The sequence below is a fragment of the Harpegnathos saltator genome, unplaced genomic scaffold (genome assembly GCF_003227715.2).
Source record: "Harpegnathos saltator strain DR-91 unplaced genomic scaffold, Hsal_v8.6 scaffold343, whole genome shotgun sequence".
NCBI lineage: Eukaryota > Metazoa > Arthropoda > Insecta > Hymenoptera > Formicidae > Harpegnathos > Harpegnathos saltator.
The window spans coordinates 1-23,675 of record NW_020230143.1 but is presented as its reverse complement, the minus strand read 5'-3'; the positions used below and the strand labels follow the sequence as shown (position 1 = coordinate 23,675).

General features: G+C 43.4%; 2 protein-coding genes across 4 annotated transcripts; one reads left to right on the top strand and one right to left on the bottom strand.

The window, feature by feature from the left end:
* The first annotated feature begins 6,123 nt into the window (after positions 1-6,123).
* LOC105184502 (paired mesoderm homeobox protein 2B) lies at positions 6,124-13,907 on the top strand. Of its 2 annotated transcripts, none has more exons than XM_011144529.3 (4): positions 6,124-6,417; positions 8,921-9,264; positions 10,504-10,679; positions 13,356-13,907. In XM_011144529.3, exons 2-4 carry the CDS (start codon positions 9,138-9,140, stop codon positions 13,875-13,877), a joined length of 825 nt encoding a protein of 274 aa, XP_011142831.1. In that variant the 5' UTR covers positions 6,124-6,417; positions 8,921-9,137; the 3' UTR covers positions 13,878-13,907. The 2 variants fall into 2 exon arrangements, with proteins under 2 accessions (XP_011142831.1, XP_011142018.1); XM_011143716.3 differs by having other exon boundaries at positions 6,124-6,644.
* An 842-nt stretch (positions 13,908-14,749) lies between these two features.
* Positions 14,750-17,425, bottom strand: MKP-4 (dual specificity protein phosphatase MPK-4). Of its 2 annotated transcripts, XM_025300276.1 has the most exons (3): positions 17,233-17,425; positions 16,720-17,133; positions 14,750-16,537 (listed from the first exon to the last, which is right to left on the bottom strand). In XM_025300276.1, the coding sequence occupies exon 3, from the start codon at positions 16,525-16,527 to the stop codon at positions 15,469-15,471; it is 1,059 nt and encodes a 352-aa protein (XP_025156061.1). In that variant the 5' UTR covers positions 16,528-16,537; positions 16,720-17,133; positions 17,233-17,425; the 3' UTR covers positions 14,750-15,468. The 2 variants fall into 2 exon arrangements, with proteins under 2 accessions (XP_025156061.1, XP_011138438.1); XM_011140136.3 differs by lacking the exon at positions 16,720-17,133.
* Between the last annotated feature and the right edge of the window lie 6,250 nt (positions 17,426-23,675).

Below are 23,675 nucleotides of genomic sequence, written 5' to 3'. Positions count from 1 at the left end.
CCTCCGACTTTGTCGCGACTCTCGTGAGATCTTAGTAGAATCCTACCTGGATTCATCTCGGAAGGATCGAATGGTCCTTCATCGTTATGTTTCTTCATTCCGCGCGAACGTTGAACTTTCTCTCGTAGTCGTCTGGTTTTGGGAAGCTTTCGTATTATTATCCTGATTTCGGTTATCTTGTTTTGCTCTCCTGACCGAGACATTAATGCGCGCGTTAACATTCCACCGAAATCCTCGCTCGCAACGCCCTTTACTGCGGGGAAACGGCCGCTCCGGCACTCCGGAATTTACGTTCCGCTCAGGCATTATCCTCGATTTCCTCGGATGAGAACTTACGATCGCAATGAGACCCCACCGGAGACCCTGCTCCTTTGGTCGCTCTAATTCGATGGCGTCACGGTGGCGGATGACCGCATTCCCGCTTCCTACGGAAACCAGTGCTCATCTCCGGCCATGAACATGATCCTGAAGATCCTTCCCCTTCTTCTCGTCCAGTCGCAGGATCTAGAGCGACTCAAATGCGCTGTCCAGCGAGGTGACGTTAATACGAAAATCATTTCGTTCGTTGTTCACCATTTACGATCGCAATTTAACCGATTGAGGAAGCATTGAATTTCTTTTCGGCGTCCTCCTTCAGATAATTGTGTATATCATTTATCACAAATAAATTTCTCAACGGATAAATAAAGCATATCGATCAGAGTCTCAGGTGGGGGGTCTTGGTAGAATTTCCGCGCGTTGTTAGAATCTTTTCTCAATTTGTGAAACATCTAGTTTAACTTTCAATCTTTTAGTACTAAATTTTTCAACCTTCTCATTTTCCAGAAGCCAATTTTTTAGCCCTTCAATTGCCTGCAACTTAATTAATGTTAATTTTTTAATTCTCTAGAAACGCAATCGCAATCGTTTGAACTCCGAGTTGCCGCGAGACTTGATGTAAAAAAAGCGTGAAATCCTCAGCGCGATCGCAACCGACCGGCGAAGTGGCGGCTAAGGACATGACCGTTGGCGACTACTGAAATCGCCGTCAGACCCCTTCGTTCTTAACGCGATGGCTTCATGGTGGTTGCGACGCGTGGTCACCTCAGCTTACAGCACCGTGAATCCGCCGTTCTTCGCCGAAATTTAAGGCGTCACGGTGTATCGCGCGGTAAGACCCCTTTTGCGAGGTCGCGACGAAGCGCGAGCTCGAAAGGCGAATCGCTACAATAAGTCAGTCTGTACAAAAGTCTGTCAGTCTTTCAGGAATCCCGATCGACTTGTAACGTTCCCCGACACGGCCGTCGTATTTCATAACAATAGAGAGGTCGTTGGATCGTTATATTTCTTTCTCCTTCTCTTAATTCCTCGCCTACCGAGTCAAGATAAATAAAACCGAGAATCTATCACCTGATAAACAAGTGAGTCTTCTTTCGAGTTCGAGAATTCGCTTTCTGAGAACGTTTCTCTCCAGCGTCTTTAATGTAGCCGCAACGATATACAAGCCGTTCGCTTTGATCTCACTTACCGTTGAGGTACGGAAGACACGAGGGTCTGACCTGGCACAAACTAAAACGCAATATGCACTCGGCGGCGTGAATGCGAGCACCGACAGCCGCTGCGCGCAACAGCGATTTTACGCGGCCATGGCGCGGAATGGCGCAAGGTGGTGGCCGAAAGAGTCCGACGGGGGCATAACCCGGTCCGGGGATATGGAAATGTTATGGAAAAGAGGTCGGACGACGTTTCCACGTGCTAAGGGCCGGCGGCCGGTCGGCACATGTGGAAACGATTCCTGGGGTCGATCGTCTTCGTCACGGTGGTCGAAAACCGTGCAGATGCGTGGCTTTAGCGCGAACCCTCCTCGCGTTACAGAACGTTGGACGCTCATCAGGCCCCCACGGCGTGCTGTCTGAGCCTCAGCCTCATGGAACTCAGTCTCACGGGCGTCCGCTTTACTTCGTTTTTGAAATTCCGCTGAAAAGTCGAAGACATCGATTTTCACGCGCGATGATAATCGCCCCCTTCTCGATATCGGCTGGGGTTCCAAAAGCAAATTTAGACAAATTTCTCATTTCAATTTTCCACGTGAGACACATAATTTGGCGCTCGAGTTTGCCGTAAGGGCTTTCGTTCATGGCGACCTTAATACCCACGGTCTTCTCACGAAAACGAGGAGAATTCCAAGTCGCCGACTGGACTCCGTCGCCATCGCCGATCCTCCGCCGTAAGCCGTCGGACTTTTTCCTTCGGACCGCCGACAACGTCCGCATCCGAGCGACAGATTTATGAGCACGCTGCCGTGTCCTTGTTTACATCCTCGCGCGTTTACATGACTCAGCGGCGAGAGTCGACGGGGTCTCCGCGCTGGTGAGAATTTTTGGCCGGGGGATTCCCGGTCCGTGCGCGATTGCGTAGCTCTTGCGAGAAAATGGACAGTAAGAAGAGCGAGCGACAACGACGAAAACGACGAAGGCGACGACGACAACGGCGGTGGCGGCTTTGGAGAACAAAAGTGCTGGAAGGGACGTGAGGACGGAGGGTGTCGACGCGGGTGTCATTGCGCGAGAACGACGGCTGAAACACGGCGAAGGGAACGCGCCTTCAGGCCCGCCTAATAATTCTCCGCGGGCGACGCGCGACGTGTACGTGTCACGGCGTCGCGACGCGCGCGTCCGTCTCGTCGCGGCTGCAACAACGAGAACGCTCGAGCTCTCGCCGGTTGCTCGCGGCTTATCTCCTCCGTCGGACAACGAGAAGACAGTCCAAGGGGTCGGAAGTCTTGGGGAATTGCACACATCGGATTCCGGTGATTTCAATCGGGGCGAGGCGGGATTCGCGCTCGTTGTGTTACGACGAATTATGAGCGAACGCTCGCAGCTACGCCGGCGCGCCTTACTCTTTTTGTTTTTTCTTACACGACGGACGTGAGGCGTTGTTCTCAAAAAATCGCAGAAGGGAAAATCATGCCGTTGAATTTCCTCGTCGCTATGGTATCTGATAACGACGTATATGTTGTTTCAAACTGCTGTAAATTCTTTTTGCTACATGCGCGAAAGCGGTTGCGAAGCAGATCGAAGCAATTAGGAATTTCTTTGAGTGATACCGTCGAAACTTGTCTGTGAGGTTCTTTTACGTGGCGAATCGCAAACGAGACGAGAGGCAACGAGTTTAATTCTGCTATAGTCCGCTCATTATCAAGCTGAGCCATTTGTTATTTAGCCATTTACTTTGATTATAAATTCGCCCGGACATTTAGTTGCATTGAAACTCGATTGAGATATACTAAATTGAGAGGAAATCTTTCAAATTTTTACAAACGAATTTTTCTCTGAACCTTGAAGAACAGAAAATTCAAAGTTGCATCAACAGAGTCGTTTCTTCCGATTTAGACACGATAGTATACATATATGATAAAATATGAAAACTTAAGTATTATACTAATTATACACATCGCAATGTCATAGACCATTAGGATCCACGTGGATCTGTCCATTATTTACGCGATAGCGTGAGGACGCTGACGCCACGCTACCGCCAAAGCTCTCTCGTCGGAGCGCCCGTTCTCAGGAGGGAGCGCGCATAAAATTCTGCACACGCGACATTCTGCGCATAAAACGCTATCTTTGCGCCGTAACGAGGTTATTCGTGTCTCCTATGAAAAATAGGCAAACGCAACTTGGGAACGTTACGGCATCCTTCCAGCGTAGAATTACAGATCCGACGCGCCTCGCCGCATTCGGAAGCCCTCTGACGAAATTGTCCTCTGAGCGATGGCGGCGTTAAGTGTTCATTAATTGAACCGAATCGCGCTCTGTGTAGCACGCACGGTCAGCTGTCGGCACTCTGTCGTGCGGCTTTTAACGTACTTTCGCCGTAAAATTACCTTCTTCTCTCTCTCTCTCTTTCTCTCTCTCTCTCTCTCTCTCTCTCTTTCTCTCTCTTCTGCTTACTTCTTCTACACTACTTCTCTTGCCGGGCCGCGAGCGAAACTCGTTCTCATAAACGGGAAAACGAGCAAGCTCGCCGTGCCGACGGGATCAGACTACTCTAGTTTGACGAGCTTAATTGCACAAGTCAATCTCACATTATTTTTAATTACACGGCGAATCGCATCACTCGAGTTTATTTTTCGACCTTTGCGCCGAAACGCAAGTTGCTCGTGCACTCGTCTCTTCTTGGTATGCGATTAAAAGAGGTTGTAGAACTAAAGTTCGATTAAAGAGAATTTCGTTTGCTCGCTGATATGACTTGAAATCGCCCTCATTCGTAGTTACAAACAATTGCTCGGTCTCTTTTCGACACTCGGACCTATTAATCTCTTTGAGAATGAGACTGGAGACGCGATGAGTGCGACATCGTACTAAAAGGTCCTAAAAATATTTTTATCGCGCTATAAAACTTCGCTCTCTTGCTGGTGTCTTGACGAGCCGCCTCGCCTCGTGGAGTTATATTTTCGAAAAAATTATCTCGGTTTTTGCGTATCGATCGATCGCGCCCCTGGAAGAGGAAGTAAAATTAATTAAGCTAATCACGCCTCGCCGATTCGAAGAATTCTCGATTTCAAAGAGGGCTTCCGAGAAATCCCAATTTCCCACGGGGAGGAAATCACGAAGTGCTGAACTTCCTTTTCCCGAAGAGACAAGTTTCAAACGATGACTGTTAATACGAGGCGAACCGTCTCACACGAGATACTCAGATCCGAGTCCATAGTTTCATGCGAATTTCTCAGTTATAGATCGCAGTTACAAATGTAATTTGTAACATATATTATTTAATTAAGCAAGACCGCGCACACACACACACACACACACACACACGTCTGTCGTACGATTCAATTGAAGGATTCGCAGATCTAACTCCAGATTCAGATCTGAAATTTCAAATTGATCTCGCGCGAGACTAGCCTCAAGCAACAATCGTTGATGAGAGGCTGAAGTTCACGGCGGAACCAGCCGTTAATCGAGAGGCAGGGCGATCTTCCGCTCGGCACTCGTACTTTATCCGAATCATCCGGAGTGAACCGACGCTGTGTATCGGATATTGTCGGGGTTACTCGACACCCTTATGTAATGAGACTCCAGCCGCCGCTTACGGGATAAGGAGAAGGATGCGAGAAGGAGAAAGATGTGAGAAGAGAGGACCTGTGTTCTCTGGTTTATAAGAATTGCCGCTGGAACGTGTCCTTGAAAGTGGAAACCGTCGTGGCGCCGGCGGCGCTCGGTCGTCGACTGTTATCGTACATCACCGCGAACGCGTGATTTTTCTCGTTAACACGTTTAACGCTGTGACACACGAGCTGTGTCGCGCGATCAACGATTTATGTGTATCGTCCCGTCCCGTCGAACTTCCGTGGAATTTGACACTTTAACGTCGCTCGTCGAGCTTCTCTCCTCTCGTCTCGTCTCGTCGACAATTTACGGCGAATGACCGGTCGGTTTCTTCTCGCTTTTAATCGCGGCTCGCGCCTTGCTTGTAACTCTGTAGTATACAATTGTATTGCTTGTTTATAAATTTTATTTTTGTTGTTTAGAACTTGTTGCTTGTAACTTGTTTACGACCTGGACGTTTCTTCCGTTGATCTTGAGAGTCTATTTCGCTTTCGTTTTCGTCCGCTCTCTCGTCCATTTAAACGCGTACCTGCATCTGCCTCTTTCATTGCGTCCCAATTTCTCTCTTTACCAAATATAGGCAATCTTGCGATTCATACTAAAAGAGAAAATATCGTGAATATGAGAAAATTATGGCGCACACGGGGTTGTACCGCCGGATCGACTTCCTGATACAAAAATAAATCGATTGCCTCACCGTACGCGCGCTCGGTGCGTCGCGGCGCCTCTCGATAAAAAAGCGCGTGCACATACGTCCCTTCGCTTCCGAGGGCCTCTCGATCTGCGTAGCTGTTTAGAAACCAATGAGCTTCTAATGAAGGTGGAGCTTGCTGCGGAAATCTCCACCTACTTTTAAAACGCTCTATTTCCCTCCGCTCGTCGGCGAAGAGCGGCGGCACAGACCGAGAGAAGATTGAGGAGAACGAGGGAACACACGAGAGAGTAAGAGAGAAAGAGAGAGAGAGAGAGAGAGAGAGAGAGAGAGAGAGAGAGAGAGGGACTGAGAAAGAGAGAAAGAGAGAGAGAGAGAGGCCGATGAGGACCTTTAAGTATGTCTTAACTCGGCCAAGTCAGTTGGCATCCCGCCGCCCCGAGCAAAATGACGCTTTCATTTTCGAGCGTTTCGTTTCCCGCAGCAATCTCGCGGCCGAGCATCACGATCGACGCGTCGTAACAACGGCGACCTCGTCGTTGTCGTCGTTGTCGTCGTCGTCGTCGTCGTCGCCGCCGCCGCCGCCGCTGTAGTAGTATCTTTAAACCATCTGGAAAAACTGTGAACTCTTCAGAGTTACGTGCATGTGCGCTCATCATAACGCGAAACTCAACAGTGTGTATATACGTATACGTATTTTTCCTCTGTCCTCTCTCTTTCTTTCTCTCTCCCTCTCTCTTGCACGCACGCACTTACGCACGCGAACAGGATCAGGTATCGTCGGAAAGCTCTGGAAACGCAGGAGGAACTCTTGCCAAGTTGTTTGTCCGGTGAGATAAAAATTCGTCCGAGAGGAAGTTGCGCGAGAGTGTGAGCGGAAATGGAGCGATTCGAGGTATCAGGTACGTCGGCAAATCTAACTGCCGAAGTTGGAAGGGGATGAGATATTAACCGAGCTCACCGAACAGTGGGAATCGCTCTCCGACCGATGAGAATGTGCTCGCGGTCTAATTGTGCGTGATGAGTGGTCGAGTAAGGTCGAATTTTTGCGGGAGCTTGAGAATCGGGGCGAGAGTGACATCTCGATCGGTGTGTATCGCGATATTTGACGGACAAGAGACTCTTTGTGTTCTGTCTCGACGATCGTTGATTCCCATCGCGTAATTGCGCCAAGATTATCCGCGACTGAGCAGCGAGTTATTACACCATGATAATGAATGAACACGTGAAGTTGGGGATTATTAGTCGAAGATGGTTGCACGTCAAAACGGAGAATAGCAAACGCGAGAAATCTACTTACGATAATATTTTCATGATCGATGATCGTAAAGCCGAAGTGGCAGATTCGTGACCGTCCTCGCGCGATGAAACCGTCAATTGACGGATGGTGCGCTGCGATTTGCGGGTTAATAAGCTTAATCGACACTCGATAAGAATCGCCTCAGCTAGGCTATTGGTGGCCCAGCGTAGGATTCAAATCGGGAGATCTTCACGATCACGAATCTATCGTCGCTACGGCAAAATTATCAATTCGTCACTTTGCAACGTTCATTTTCGCCGGTGCGCATTTTCGCGACCACGAACTCAAACCGCAGACCGCAAATATTCGAAGTGAGACTGAGAATTGGCTCTCCTCCTTCCCTCTCTCCCTCTCTTCTCTCTTTTTCTCTCTCGCCGTCTCGCTCTCTAAAATTCTAAATTAACCGCTTGAATATAATACGGTCGAAGGACAGAAGAAATAAAAAGTTCGCGATGTCTACTTAAAAAATTAGCGACCTCGGGAAAAATACTCGACGGGCTAGAAATTATGGTCACACGATAATTGGCGAACGACGTACGAACATACGACGATGCGATCGTGACGAGAGCCGCGACAAATCGCGACCGATCGGCACGTGCGCGCGAATTTTCTTCAAGTACACGGCAATCGGCTGATGCTGCTCGCAAATTGATCGGAATCAGCACATTTCTCGCGACAGCGCAAAAGAACCGCGACACCGCGCGTCCGGACGGGTTTTTCGGCGGCGATACGGCCGAGATATGAACGAGTTTCCAACGACGGCCACCGCCGGGCACTTTGAAACCGCTGGCACGTGGCCCTAATTGCGCCGTCACGCTCGGGCTCGGAAACGCTTCAATTAACATTTCCCGAGACAAATTACGCATAAACGAGCTGCGGTTCTACGTACGTATCTTACGCGTCGCCGTAAATAATTGCCCTTTAACGACCCGGAGTTCGTTAAATCGATAGAACGTTTTCTCTATCCTCCCCTCCTCTACCCGCAGATCTCTCGATGAAGACCTCTCGCCGTCTTAACGAAGAGCGAGTGCGTTGACATCTTTTGCTTTTCTTCTCTTTTCGAAGCGTGAGAAATTCTGCCAAACTCTGTAGCAAAGAACAACGCACGAGCACGCGTCTCGCGGGCGCTCGAGTCGTCTCTCTCTCTCTCTCTCTCTCTCTCTCTCTCTCTCTCTCTCTCTCTCTCTCTCTCTCTCTCTCTCTCTCTCTCTCTCTCTCTTTTACAACATTTACATTATAAATATAATACTTCGGTTGAGTACACGGTCCAAAATAAACGGGTTCGTCGCGACGATGTATCTCATCCTCTCTTTCTCTCTCTCTCTCTCCCTCTCTCTCTTGATTTTTTTCGGAATTGATCTCGTGCGACGGCGCATTTTCACTTATTCGCAGTAGCGTCCCGCGAATTGGCTCGTGCGGCGTGCTTTCTCATATTTTGAGTTTCTACAATTCCGAGCCTCGCTAATATTAAGTTTCTGGCTGATATTCCGAGGTCCGAGCACTGAATAATCACGTCGCGTGAAATTAAACCGCGACTCCGGTTACGCTCGGCCGTCCGGCCGTCCGTCCGAGTGTGTCTCTCTCGAACTGACTCGTTCGCGGTACAACGAACCGCGTTTCTTCTGGCCGTTTCTTCTCAACTGTGCCCATTTTTATTATTATTTTTATTTTTATTTATAATGCATTGGGCCTCGGAAAATCGTTTCGGCGACGCGTGAAGGCGTACTCCACGGCCGAAGAGGCTGGAGAGAGAGAGAGAGAGAGAGAGAGCGAGAGAGAGAGAGAGAGAGCGTGAGAGGGAAGCGAGTCGAAGGCGAAGAGAACGATTTACGCGCATATGTGACGCCGGTCCCAACCTTAGATCACCTTTTCTCGCAGGTGAGATTTAAACGGGGCGTCGCGCCGCCACGATCCGAGACGGGATGCCCGCGTTGCGAAAGCGACCGGCGATATAAATACGCGGAGGAGAGACGCTTTAAAAAATTAAAAAGCCCGCCTTCTCATCTCGCGAGGGCGGAGGACTTGGCAATGAAATCGTATTGATTGTCATGCCGGCGTGAGGAAGAGGAAAAAGGCGCGCAGAGAGCGAGGAAAAATGTTAAGTGTGGACGCGGAGCAGCAGGGCGCGAACAACGGCGTGATAGTGTCGCAGCTCGCGAATTCGCACGCGCCGCAGGACTTCACGGTCTCGCGCCTGTTGTCCACGCCGACGCACTCCTTAGGTAAGAGAAACAAATTGAAATATCTCATAAAGATGTGTAACCAAGTTGAACCGAAAATATACATACGCACACAATGAAGATGATATTATAAATAAATATCACAGAGCCGCACTAGCTAAGAATTGTGCTCGAACTCTTCTCTCTTGCTCCCAACAGGATCATCCGAGCACAGATCGAAAAAACAATTAACAGAAAGACATTTAAGGACAATTAAGCTGAAGCTAGCGAGAAGTCGAAAATGACCGGTTTGTAATTTTTTGTAAGAATTATTCAAATCTTACGCTACGATGCATTCTTCTATTTTCAATGAGCGCTAAATAAAACTGAAAGAAGCAAATCAACATTTTTGCATTTTATGACGTTGAAATATTTAATTTCACGGGAGTTTCAATAATATGTTCGTGACCTTGATCGATTCCGAAAATTTGCATATTTGCACCCAGCAAATGTTACTTTTCGAATCGATACCCGCGTCGAATGATCTCATCGCCCTCCTCCTCCCTCCTCCCCGACGTTTAATCCGCGGCTCACGACGCACTTGATTTCATCGAAATCGCGCATTTCCAGTCATGCTGCTCGCATTATGCCGCTTTGATGAACGCTCAAGTATAGTGGAGTCATTCAAAGAATGACCGCGCTTGTAGCCGAGACCCGCGCGCTCCCTTTTTCTCCTTTTTTCTTCTTTTTTTTTCGGCGCAGACCGTCGTATCGCGAGCGGCATCTTCGACGCTCGTTTCGGTACGGCGGATCGTCGAGAAATAATTTCGCATTCTTCTCGCGGCAGCGTTTTTGCGCGCGCAAGATGTAACTCCAGAGTGTGATCGACGTGCTTTCGTTCCGCAAACCGAGGGGCTCCCAAACTCCTCTAGTTAGGGGAATTGCTTTTACACTTTTCCGTGAAATACGAGTGTAGAAGTCGAGAGGAAAGTCATAAAACTTAAAATTGTTACGATTGCTGTTAGAAAGCTTATAAAATTGTTACAATCGAAACTTGTGAACTTTCGATCAATTATCGATGATGTGATCGTACAATTATCTAATGCATATAATAACATAAATTATATAACGTGGTCAAGCCATTTTCATATGTCCTTTTTCAGTTTTTTAAATATTTTTTGTAATGTTTATTGTTAAAAAATTGATACTTCTCGGTAATCTCAATCTCAATCAGTGAGAGGAGGATGATAACCACATGTCGTCGCTTTGTGGCATTTATCTACGGCATTTATTTATTTGCAGATTGTAACGAAGCCAGCTCTGCTGCTGGAAACAGGAGACCCAGAAGGAGCAGAACGACCTTCTCGGCGCAACAGTTGGCCGCGTTGGAAAGGGTATTTGAGAAGACGCATTATCCTGACGCGTTCGTTCGCGAGGAGCTTGCAACTAGGGTATCTTTAACGGAAGCCAGAGTGCAGGTAGGATACAAGATATGAAACATAAATATCACGTATCTTCTAATATTTCGAATCCCTAGTCGCAAGATTAGTCACATCAGAATTATTGTGCGAGTTCTTAAGTAATAATTTCGTTCACAATGATAGTTCTCCCGCTGTCGGCAAAAGAGCCTTCAAAAGCGTTCTCTAGACCTTCACGTTATTCGAAGAAGGACATTTAATGTTTGACGAATCAAATTAGCCGAAAAAAAGGTGTGAGGGGGCGGGGGGATAGCAAATGCGAGAGTAAAAAAGAAATAATTCAAATTTGCTGCTCCCTGCGCACATCGAGCGATCGCCATCCTCGCTGGCGCGCGGTATCCCGCGCGAGGATGTCAGAATGTGGCGGAACGATAAACCCCATCTCGAGAGACACATGCACGCACATGCACACACAACGAGCGACCGACCGAGATCAAGCAAGCAAGCAAGCAAGCAAGCAACCGAGCGAGCAACCAACCAACCGATCAACCAGCCGAGCCACCGCGCCAGCGGACCGCTCTTTGAAGCCGTCTTCCACTCGGCAGGCGAGAAGACCGACCGGCCGTCCGGGAAAGTATCACGATGCGCACATGTGTCACGAGCGCGACATCAGTAACACGAGAGCAAGGAGGCCGAAGAGGCAAGAGAAGAGGCAGAAGAAGAAGATGAAGAAGATGAAGAAGCAGGAGGAAGAGAGGCAAGCGGAAGGTGGAGGTCGCGGATAGCTAGGCAGAAAATCGGAGGAGACAGGTTGTCAGAGCGAAGAGCTATGATTAGCCGCGCGCGCTCGCGTCTCCTCCTCGCATCTGCGGCCGCCGTCGCCGCCGTCGCCGCCGTCGCCGTCGCCGTCGCCGTCGCCGATGCCGCCAACGTGCCAACGTGCAACATGCGTGCATCATGAGAGAAGCACGTGTGTGTGTCGCGTTGCGTTGCGTCGCCGTCGTCGTCGTCGTCGTCGTCGTTCAGCCCGTGTTGTGCAGTCTGTCTCTCCTTCTGTCTATCTGTCTGTCTGTCTGCTGCGGCGTCGGCTGCCAGGAGCCGTCACGCTGGTCCCGTCTTCGGCCGCGCGCGCCTTCTGCTGAATCCTTCCGCCTCTCTCTCTCTCTCTCTCTTCCTCTCTCTCTCTCTCTCTCTCTCTCTGTATGTGTGTATATGTGTATCTCTCACGCAATGTCTTCGTTTCTTCGACCTTCCCGAGAAAATATTAGATTGCTTTGCGCTCATTGCAAGTTTATTAACAGTCGGGAGATTCGGGGAGATTGAATCCTAATTCTGTAATTTCCAGATTGAAAATGACATTTTAAAGAATTTTATTCTTTTATTATGAAATAATTTCATAAATTATGAAAGTCAATGTGTGTCATTTTTACACTAAAAATACTTCGAAATACATATTTTGAGGATCGGAAATAAGAAAATATCTCGCTATAACGGGTTCAAAGGGTTCAAAATGAAGATTCTTCTTGTATATCAACAACGATCAAGACGTGAAAAGGAAATTCGGCCGTCCACGGGTCATTGAAACGAAAAAGACCACCGTAGTATAGAATTTTAGGGTGGAACGCGGGACGAGGAGGATTGTTGTGATATTGAGATGGGGTCTCCGCGAATTAGTGTTAGCTTCGGAGATTTTTCGTTGGAATAACGCGTTTCTGCTTGGAGAGCGTGTCGTTTGCGTCGGATTTATTTGTCTTGCTTTAAGACCCGGCTTCGCGGGAGTGACGTGAGACGAAGAACACTGATATCAGGATACGTTGAATATCCAAAGATTCTTCATTGAAGAGATGTTTCTCTACAAGAAGGCCCGCGCTCACGATTCATTTTTCTCGAGAAAACCGGCGGCAGGAAGCCGCGCTCCCTTTACCGGCTCGATTTAATTAACGAAACCGAGGAGGCATCCCCTTTGAGTCGGATTTATTTACCTTGCTCTAATTTTCGAATCGTAATTTGTATTATAATCGGAGAAATCGGCACGCTTCTTTGAGAGACTTGAAGAACTCAACGCGCATCCGATTGCCGCGATGACGTAAAGAACATGTCGCGTTGCATCGATAAATGATAAATACAAGACGAAATCGTTGACGTTGGTGCGATTAGTCTTAAACATATGTCACTCTACTTGAGCTCTACTTGAGCTCAATCCACTTTCTCGATCTGAACACTTTGACGGTCGTACTAATCGCAAAGAAATTTTCACCTGCCATCAGTAGATTTCGGAAGGCATAGATTTAAAAATAAATTATTTAGATCGTAATTAAATAAACGAGCGTTCTTTTCGCGCATACGTCTTTAAATCTATTTTCACACAGAAACTGAGAAAAAACTCGGCACTTGTAACCTTAATTACTCAGTCAACGGAACTGTTTTTGTAATGTTAATGATGATAATTTTATATGCATATCGCTATTACTATATTCTTTTAGAAGAAGACAAGATACTGAAAATGGTTAGCGCCGAAAATGACCAATTGATGAATTTTAACCACATTTACCATTGCATCTCTTCAGTCTATTCCCTATATCACAATTATAAATATTACAACAATTATTATCAACGAATATTGCTTTACAAAACGATAATCATTAGCAAAACGAACCGTCAAAGTGTGAAGAGCGAGAGAAATTTGCGCTTGCCCGGCTAACGAGCGACAAAACTGACTGCGTGATTTGCGTACAGGTGTGGTTCCAGAACAGGCGGGCCAAGTTCCGGCGGAACGAGAGGAGCTCAGCCCTGAGCCGCGGTGTCTCCGCCAGCAGGGAGATGGAGACCGCGTTACCGCTGCGGCCGATCCGGCTGCCACACTCGCAGCATGCCGAGAACAACGCGACGGAGCAGCCGTCTCAGCCTCCTCCTCCTCCACAGCCGCAGCCACCGCCGCCGCCGTCGTCGGCGAACGCGGCAACGACGGCCGCCCTGACGACCCAATACCCTTACGGCGACTACTGGAGAGCGGCGACGACGACGCAGCATTACGCGGTGCAGAGCGCGAATAGCGGCTGCCACGGCTTCGCCAACGGCGGTCTGGCGAACGTGAGCCTGCCGCCGCCATACCATCACCATCATCACCATCATCATCATCAGGCTGATCATATCCACAGCTCGCCGCTCGACGGACCCACCGTGAACAGCCTAAGCGCTCTGAGACTGCGGGCGCATCCTTACAGTGCGACCTACCCGCCGATGCACGCGAGCATGTGATGATCGTCGCGCACGATCGAGAATTCTCGGCGGTCCTCGAGAGAAGAGCGTACCGCGACTGACAACGACCGGATTGTCGAGGAAACCCGGGTTCGATGAAAGTTACGTCGCTCTGAACGAACTGAGGCTCTCCGGACGTTTCGCCGGGAGACTCGCGCGTCGTCTTGCAGAGGTATTTATACAAATGTTTTATCCTCGATTGAGACCAAAGATGTAAGTTTATGCGGTTACAAATTCGCGCGTGGATCATCGGGAGCCCGTGGCTGCCGATCGGATCCAAGTCGGTTACGATCGAGTCGGTGCCGTACAGAGCGCGTGCACCGGGACACGTTGGCGGGGTGTGCGAAGCGACAATTCGAACGGCGGTGCGTACTGTCGCTGTCGTTGTGAACGCAAAACACAAACACCCAGACGTCAATCGCACGTGCCTTCATGGGTGAGCATTATTATTAGGTTTAAACTGTAAGTTCTGAACGCACATAGGGTAACGAGTAAGCAATTCGCAGCGCGCTGCCTTCCCCGGGCCGATTCGTCGGCACGGTACAGCGATGGCGCCTTGAGTCATGGAACGTCATATTAGTTAAGTTAACGCAGTATACACAGAAAATGTTATTCTATACAAAGTTGTGGCCTTACGCGTATAAACACACGTACATATGTAGTATGTATAGGTATACGGTAAATAGATCAAGATAGTACCGTGCAATATAATATAAAAACATCGAAGTCAGAGAGAACGTACACGCAAGAGGATGTTTCCTCATCTTTTCTTCTTTCTCTCCTCTCTCTCTCTCTCTCTCTCTCTCTCTCTCTCTCTCTTTCTCTCTCTCTTTTTCAATATATGCAATAAGAAAAAGTACAATGTACAGAGATATACGTAACAAATACTTGTATATAGATATATGTACACATATCGAAATATTGGCACAGAATTAGAATATAGTCAGCTTGCGTACACGTTGGCCGCACGATCTCATCTCGTTTCGCGGATTCTGAGATACGGTATCCTCAATCCTCAGCGGGTACCATAAGGTTACCTCGGACATCATATGCATGCGATGTGCACGTTATTGAAAATGTCGTTAAAATTTAAAAGACTTACACATGAAATGATATGATTAAAACGCCTCTTAAAGATACCTCTTCAATTTTAACGATTTTTTCTTTTTGTTCTTCCGAAGGAAGGAGATCGTACGGACTCTGCGAGTCGCAGTAAAAGCTTAACGTTTATGATATCTGTTGAGGTTTGAGCATATATCATCTTGGGTCATATTTTAGATCGTAATGTCATTACATTCAATATGGTGGACGTGCCAAAACGACACGATCGTTTAGAAGACGGCTAAAAGACGCACAAGCGAGATGTCCGAAATTCCATTAGGCGTTTATGAGACGCCTCTTGAAGAATATCTTCATGTTTCTCGACGGCTCGTGTCGTCTTGGCGGAATGTTCAGGACTCTGAAATTATGGCACAACTTCAACATCGTGTGTACAAAAATCGGCATCTCGGCCTTCCTAACTTAACGATCCATTTAACCATTCATTCATCACTTCAATGTACACTTGTATAATCATTTCAAATCTCCGTCACTATACTGTTACTTGCACGTTCTGCACGACATTGCTCCAGTCGACCTTGGAGGGCACCAGATAGAAAGCCGGCGCGATCTTGCTGCCGCAAGGACATTGGCTGCCGGCGATCCAGCTGTACGAGCCAAGTTTCGTGTTGCATTTGGGACAGTTGAGTTTACCTTCCACTGCGTGTGTGATGTCGGGCATCCAGGCGAGCGGCTCGACAAAGTAAATCTTGTCGCAGAGCTCAGCACGCGTCACTGGCTCCTCTTTTTTCTGGAGCAACTTATTGCAATCTTCGACAGCGGCGACATCCTTTGCGCCACCTTTCGTGCCGCTACTGATGTGCCGCCAGATCTGTTTTTCGCGCGGCGCATGTGGCAAGATGTTGCTGGCACTGGCGACGATGCGACGACACTTCTTACAACGGTAGACCGTCGGCTCGGGACGTACCGTCGTCAACGCTGGATCTGGTTTCACCAAGTCGATACAGCTCTGCGGCAAAATACGCGCTTTGCGTACTTTGTCGGCTGCGATCTGTAACCGGTACATCTTGAACTGTACATTACTATTGTCGACGCCAAAGCCCATGTCCTCGTAAAGACGCAGCTGCGCCACGAAGCCGGGGTTCGGCCCGACAAAACGCCGCTTCGCCTTCACCGCATGGAACGCATCCGCGAAACTACTCTCGCGCTTTTTCATCATGTAAGCGATCACGACAGTGGCGGATCTAGACATGCCGAAGTAACAGTGCACCAACACCCGGCCGTTGGATTCTAGCGCACGGTCGATAAACTCGTATGAGTCCTCGAAGTGCGTGAGCAAGTCCTCACGTGGCATGTCCGTTACTTGGATGTACTTTGTGATCAAGTTAGGCAAGTGATCCTGGATTTTTCTTGGCAATGGGCATGAGTCCACCGTCAGTATATGAGTTATTGCAACCTCTTTCAACCAGTCAATGTCTGTGGCAGCTGTGAGATTGCCCAGGAAAAGACCAGGTTCAATCTCATCATAACTGCAAGGACCGGCATCAAAGTCTTCCCTTGTTAATTTATCCATATCGTTTTGTGTTGTCATGTTTGATATCCTGCAAACATAAACAAGCTACGACAGGCATCTCTAAACTCCAAATCTTGGAAAACTAAATTAGGTGCTAATTTACTTGTCATACATATGGGACAGTTGATGTTACAAATTATATTTAAATTGGAAAAGAAGCTATGTGGGATTTTAAATATAACTGTCTGAAGCATTCTGCTACATATTTACTTTTAATTCCAGCATCCTGTAACCCCTATTTCATGTTAACATTGAACATAATCCTTGTATAATAATCTCAAGGTCAAGAATAAGCTCAAGGTCTACTCTCAAATAGTAAATATAGTACTAGATAAATAGATCACATAAAGTATGAGAGTTTTACTTTTGAAAATAATCATCAATGTTATATATCTGTGGCAAATTGAGAATTACTATTAATTTTGTCTCTAATAAATAATATAAAGATATTACAGATATATCAATAGAGGCATAACATAACTGCGCCTAGTCTAAAGTGTGTAGTGTTGATAAAAATAAAATATACAACAATCAGTTGTCACTGAATGATGTAGTGAACAATTAGGCACAAATCAATAATTATAAAATATAAAACAAACTTGCCTGGACAAAGAAAGGGTTATCCTTGCCGACAAAAACATAGAATATGATATTAATGGCCATCAAATCTACTTTGGAATCATGCCTTATAGAGGGACATTATACTGTTTTCATTTAACTCACTTGCTGCGTGGAATTTTATCTAAAATATTTCGGGCAATAACAATAACACTTGTTCAATAGTATGAGTCGTCGTGTATTGATAATTGTCGAGAAAGGTGAATTTCACTTAAATCACTTAGTTATCTTGGAAAATATTGTTATATTTCACGACGCAACCGGCGATGTATACATTCTAACATGTGTCCCAACTATAGGCAACACCATCTCGATTATTTTGACATCGATTATATTTTTATCTTACAGAATCGATTATCGCATAATGTTTTGCATCTTGATTATTCCCTAGACGATTTTTTGTTCGATGTTACTAGAATCGTTTAATAGCAGCAGAGAGGAACGTGAGAGCGGCCAATACGGTGTTTTCGACGACACCGACTTTCCGCACTGGGAAAGGGCGCCATCTGCATCCATTTTGAGAGGGGAACTACGATGCTACATCCACTTCCAAGTTTCGGCGGTAAAACTTGTATGTGGTGGCAGTCCGTGCTACATCCGACAAGCACGATGTCGCACATTGTTACGCGTTTATAACATGAATTAACATGTTAACATGTGCAAAAAAAAGAATTGACATTGTGTATGATTAATATCATGAAGATCATACGAAGTGTCTGGTAATTAGCTGCCAACCCGAAGTGTGAAGGTAGATTGGGTTGAGACAAACATAAAAGTCCCATACCATTTTGTGAGATTCGCAATAATTATCGAGTTATTAATGGCAGAAATCTGAGGAGTAAAAGCGCGCTGACATAGATGATTCGAAAAGCGTTGTAGCTGCTCGGGGCAGCGATCATGAATCTTTTCCTTAGCGTGAACTAATAAAAAGTGAAAAACTTCTGTGAATCAGTGAAAAATGAAAAATTTTATATAAATTTATGAAAATCGAAACATTTCACACGACAATTGAGTCGTTCAACATGGCAGTTGCGCGTTCTGGGTAATTCAATGAATACCAAAGAAATCAAAATGATCAAAATAATAATGTCCGTGTAGTCCGAAGGATATTATCTGACACGCAAAATCCGTTTGATATAATATCCAAAGAAAATGTCTCAAAATATGTATGTACAGGTAATATAAACCTTATGCACCGACGAGATATACTACAAAGACTGATGGCCTTACGGGATTTAGCGTACCAGAAAATTTCCCTGGTGAGGTACCCAGGTGAAAGAGACCATCTCGCATTTAGCGCAGTAAAATTTAATGGAAACTAATACTTTTCAATCCTTTTCTTCGGATCAAAAAGATTCAGAAATCAGACATATTCAAAATGTCAATACTTTTTAATACGTTTCAATTTGACATTTTATACAGGGAAGCAGGACGAAGGGAATGGGATGCGGGTAACGATACATCATGCGTCTCCAGACGTGTCAAATCGTTTATTATAGAGGAGACTTTGATATAGCAACATGTATTCGAATATTTAATCGCCCCATGGACCACTTATATATAATAAAAAAAATAATTAACGTGGATAAATAAACGATTCGTATCAATTTTTCTTTTTCTTATAGAGCAATGAAAGAGTAAATCAGTATCGAAAATCGAATACCGATTAATACCATAAATGAGTGTCAGAAAATTGTCCAATGACAATTTGTCCTCATTTTTCAGGTAGTTACCGCTGTAATTTACATAACAAATTAACTCGGTTAAACGAACGATTCGTATCAATTTTTTTTCTCTTATAAAGAAATGAGAGAATAAATCAGTTCCGAATTTTTTTTTCTCTTATAAAGAATTTTTTTTCTCTTATAAAGAAATGAGAGAATAAATCAGTTCCGAAAATCGAAGGCCGATCAATACCTAATTTATACATCAAATTAACGCGGACTAATGGACGATTCGTATTAATTTTCTGTTTTCTTATAGAGAAATGAAAGAATAAATCAGTATCGAAAATCGAATATCGATCAATCAACCGTAAATCAACGTCAGAAAATTGTCCACGTGCAATTACAATTTGTTCTTATTTTTTAGGTATTTACCCCTCTAATTTACTTGAAACAAATTAACTTGAATAAACGAATGATTCGTATCAATTTTTCTTCTCTTATAAAGAAATGAAAAAATAAATCAGTACCGAAAATTGAAGACCGATCAATATTTAATTGTATGTATAGTTTATTGATTCCCCTGGTGGGGTTACAAATTCCAATATAATCTCTCCTTCTTACTTCCTATTACGCTCGCCCCTATCTCCTCGCACACACACACACACACATACATTCCCATCCTCCGCCCCTCCTTAAATCTACTTTACAAATATCTTACATCTACTCGCTCGCTTATCTCTTATAATTAATTGTTCGCTTATCATCTATTCTTATACATATGTATATATCTATATTTCTATGCCGCTGTTGCTCCTATAATTCTTATTTCCTACCGCCGATTTTCGCTTTCCTCCATTCATTTCATTCCTTCACACTTTCTCCTTCGCGCTCTCTCTCTCATCCATTTAATCCTCCTCGTCCTCCCTCTCGCTCCCCCCACTCCTCTACCTCTCTCATCCCCGCTCTCCCACCCACCTTTTCTAGCAGCCTTTCTACCACCTATCTCCATCCCTCTCCCTCTCTCCCCGCCATCGTGCACAATCAAATTAACGCGGATAAATGAACGATTCATATCAATTTGTTTTTTTGTAGAGAAATGAAAGAGTAAATCAGTACCGAAAATCGAATATTGATTACCATAAATACCATAAGTCAGTGTCAGAAAATTGTCCAAATGCAGTGACAATTTGTTCTTATTTTTCAGGTGCTTACCCCTCTAATTTATTCAACAAATTAACTCTGTTAAACGAACGATCCGTATCAATTTTTCTTTTCTTATAAAGAAATGAGAGAATAAATCAGTACCGAAAACCGAACACCGATCAATACCTAATTTTTTCATCAAATTAACGCGGATTAATGAACGATTCGTATTAATTCTCTGTTTTCTTATAGAGAAATGAAAGAGTAAATCAGTAAATCGAATATCGATTAATATTATAAATCAGTGTCAAAAAATTGCACACGTGCAATGACAATTTGTTCTTATTTTTCAGGTACATACCCCTCTTATCTTATTCAACAAATTAATTGAGATAAACGAACGATTCGTATCAATTTTTCTTGTCTTATAAAAAAATGAGAAAATAAATCAGTGCCGAAAATCGAAGACCATTCAATGTCTAATTTTTTCACCAAATTAACGCGGATAAGTAAACCATTCGTCTGAATTTTTTCTTTTCTTATAGAAAAATGAAAGGAGAAATCAGTACCGAAAATCGAATACCGATCAATATCGAATTTATTCATCAAATTAACGTGGATAAACAAACGATTTGTATCAACCTTTTTTTCTTTCATAGAGAAATCAAACACTAAATCAGTACCGAAAACCGGATATTGATCAATACTATAAATCAGCGTTAGAAAATTGTCTAAGTGCAATGACAAGTTGTTTTCATCTTGCAGGTACTTACCCCACTAATTTACTCAACAAATTAAGTCGAATAAAAAAAAGATTCATATCCATTTTTATTCTCTTATAAAGAAATTAGAGAATTAGTCAGTACCGAAAATTGAAGACCAATCAATATTTAATTTATTCATCAAATTAACGCGGATAAATGAACGATTCGTATGAATTTTTTTTCTTGTACAGAAATGGAAGAGCAAATCAGTACCGAAAATCGAATATCGATCAATACCGTAAATCAGTGTCAAAAAATTGTCCAAGTGCAATGACAATTTGTTCTCATTTTTCAGGTATTTATCCCTCTAATTTACTTAACAAATTAAGTCGGATAAAAGAACGATTCGTATCAATTCTTAATCTGTTATAAAGAAATTGAAGAATCAGTCAGTACCGAAAATTGAAGACCGATCAATAGTTAATTTATTCATCAAATTGACGCGGATAAATGAACGATTCGTATGAATTTTCTGTTTTCTTATAGAGAAATGAAAGAGTAAATCAGTACCGAAAATCGAATATGGATTAATACTATAAATCAGTGTCAAAAAATTGTCCAAGTGCAATGACAATTTGTTCTCATTTTTCAGGTACTTACCCCTCTAACCTTATTCAACAAATTAACTCGGATAAACGACCGATACGTATCAAATGTTTTTGTCTTATAAAACAATGAGAAAATAAATCAGTACCGAAAATCGAAGACCGTCCAATATCTAATTTTTCATCAAATTAACGCGGATAAATGAACAATTTGTATCAATCTTTTTTCTTTTATAGAGAAATCAAGACTAAATTAGTATCGAAAACCGGATATTGATTAATACTATAAATCAGAGTTAGAAAATTGTCTAAGTGCAATGACAATTGTTTTCACCTTGCAGGTACTTACCCCACTAATTTACTCAACAAATTAAGTCGGATAAAAGAACGATTCGTATCAATTTTTATTTTCTTATAAAGAAATTAGAGAATCAGTCAGTACCGAAAATGAAGACCGATCAATACGTAATTTTTCCATCAAATTAACGCGGATAAATGAACGATTCGTATTAATTTTCTGTTTTCTTATACAGAATGAAAGAGTAAATCAGTACCGAAAATCGAATATCGATTAATACCGTAAATAAGTGTCAGAAATTGTCCAAGTGCAATGACAATTTGTTCTTATTTTTCAGGTACTTACCCCTTTAATTTACTTAACAAATTAACTCTGTTAAACGAACGATCCGTATCAATTTTCTTTCTTATAAAGAAATGAGAGAATAAATCAGTACCGAAAACCGAAGACCGATCAATACGTAATTTTTCCATCAAATTAACGCGGATAAATGAACGATTCGTATTAATTTTCTGTTTTCTTATAGAGAAATGAAAGAATAAATCAGTACCGAAAATCGAATATGATTAATAAATACCATAAATCAGTGTCAGAAAATTGTCCAAGTGCAATGACAATTTGTTCTTATTTTTCAGGTACTTACCCCTTTTACTTAACAAATTAACTCTTTTAAACGAACGATCCGTATAAATTTTTCTTTTCTTATAAAGAAATGACAAAATAAATCAGTACCGAAAACCGAAGACCGATCAATACGTAATTTTTCCATCAAACAAACGCGGATAAATGAACGATTCGTATTAATTTTCTGTTTTCTTATAGAGAAATGAAAGAGTAAATCAGTACCGAAAATCGAATATCGATTAATACCGTAATCAGTGTCAGAGAATTGTCCAAGTGCAATGACAATTTGTTCTTATTTTCAGGTACTTACCCCTTTAATTTACTTAACAAATTAACTCTGTTAAACGAACGATCCGTATCAATTTTTCTTTTCTTATAAAGAAATGAGAGAATAAATCAATACCGAAAACCGAAGACCGGTCAATACGTAATTTTTCCATCAAAAACGCGGATAAATGAACGATTCGTATTAATTTTCTGTTTTCTTATAGAGAAATGAAAGAGTAAATCATACCGAAAATCGAATATCGATTAATACCGTAAATCAGTGTCAGAGAATTGTCCAAGTGCAATGACAATTTGTTCTTATTTTTCAGGTACTTACCCCTTTAATTTACTTAACAAATTAACTGTGTTAAACGAACGATCCGTATCAATTTTTCTTTTCTTATAAAGAAATGAGAGAATAAATCAGTACCGAAAACCGAAGACCGATCAATACGTAATTTTCCATCAAATTAACGCGGATAAATGAACGATTCGTATTAATTTTTCTGTTTTCTATAGAGAAATGAAAAGAAATAAATCAGTACCGAAAATCGAATATTGATTACCATAAATACCATAATCAGGTGTCAGAATTGTCCAAGTGCAATGACAATTTGTTCTTATTTTTCAGGTACTTACCCCTTTAATTACTTAACACTTAACTCTTTTAAACGACGATCCGTATCAATTTTTCTTTTCTTATAAAGAAATGACAAAATAAATCAGTACCGAAAACGAAGACGATCAATACGTAATTTTTCCATCAAACAACGCGATCAAATTGAACGATTCGTATTAATTTCTGTTTTCTTTATACAGAATAAAGAGTAAATCAAGTACCGAAAATCGATATCGATTAATACCGTAAATCAGTGTCAGAGAATTGTCCAAGTGCAATGACAATTTGTGTCTTATTTTTCAGGTACTTACCCCTTTAATTTAACTTAACAAATTAACTGTGTTTAAACGAACGATCCGTATCAATTTTTCTTTTTCTTATAAAGATAATGAGAGAATAAATCAGTACCGAAAACCGAAGACCGATCAATACGTAATTTTTTCATCAAATTAACGCGGATAAATGAACGATTCGTATTATTTTCTGTTTCTTATAGAGCAATGAAATTTAAATCAGTTACGAAAATCGAATAATCGATTAATACCGTAAATCAGTGTCAGAGAATTGTCCAAGTGCAAGTGACAATTTGTTCTTATTTTTTCAGGTACTTACCCTTTAATT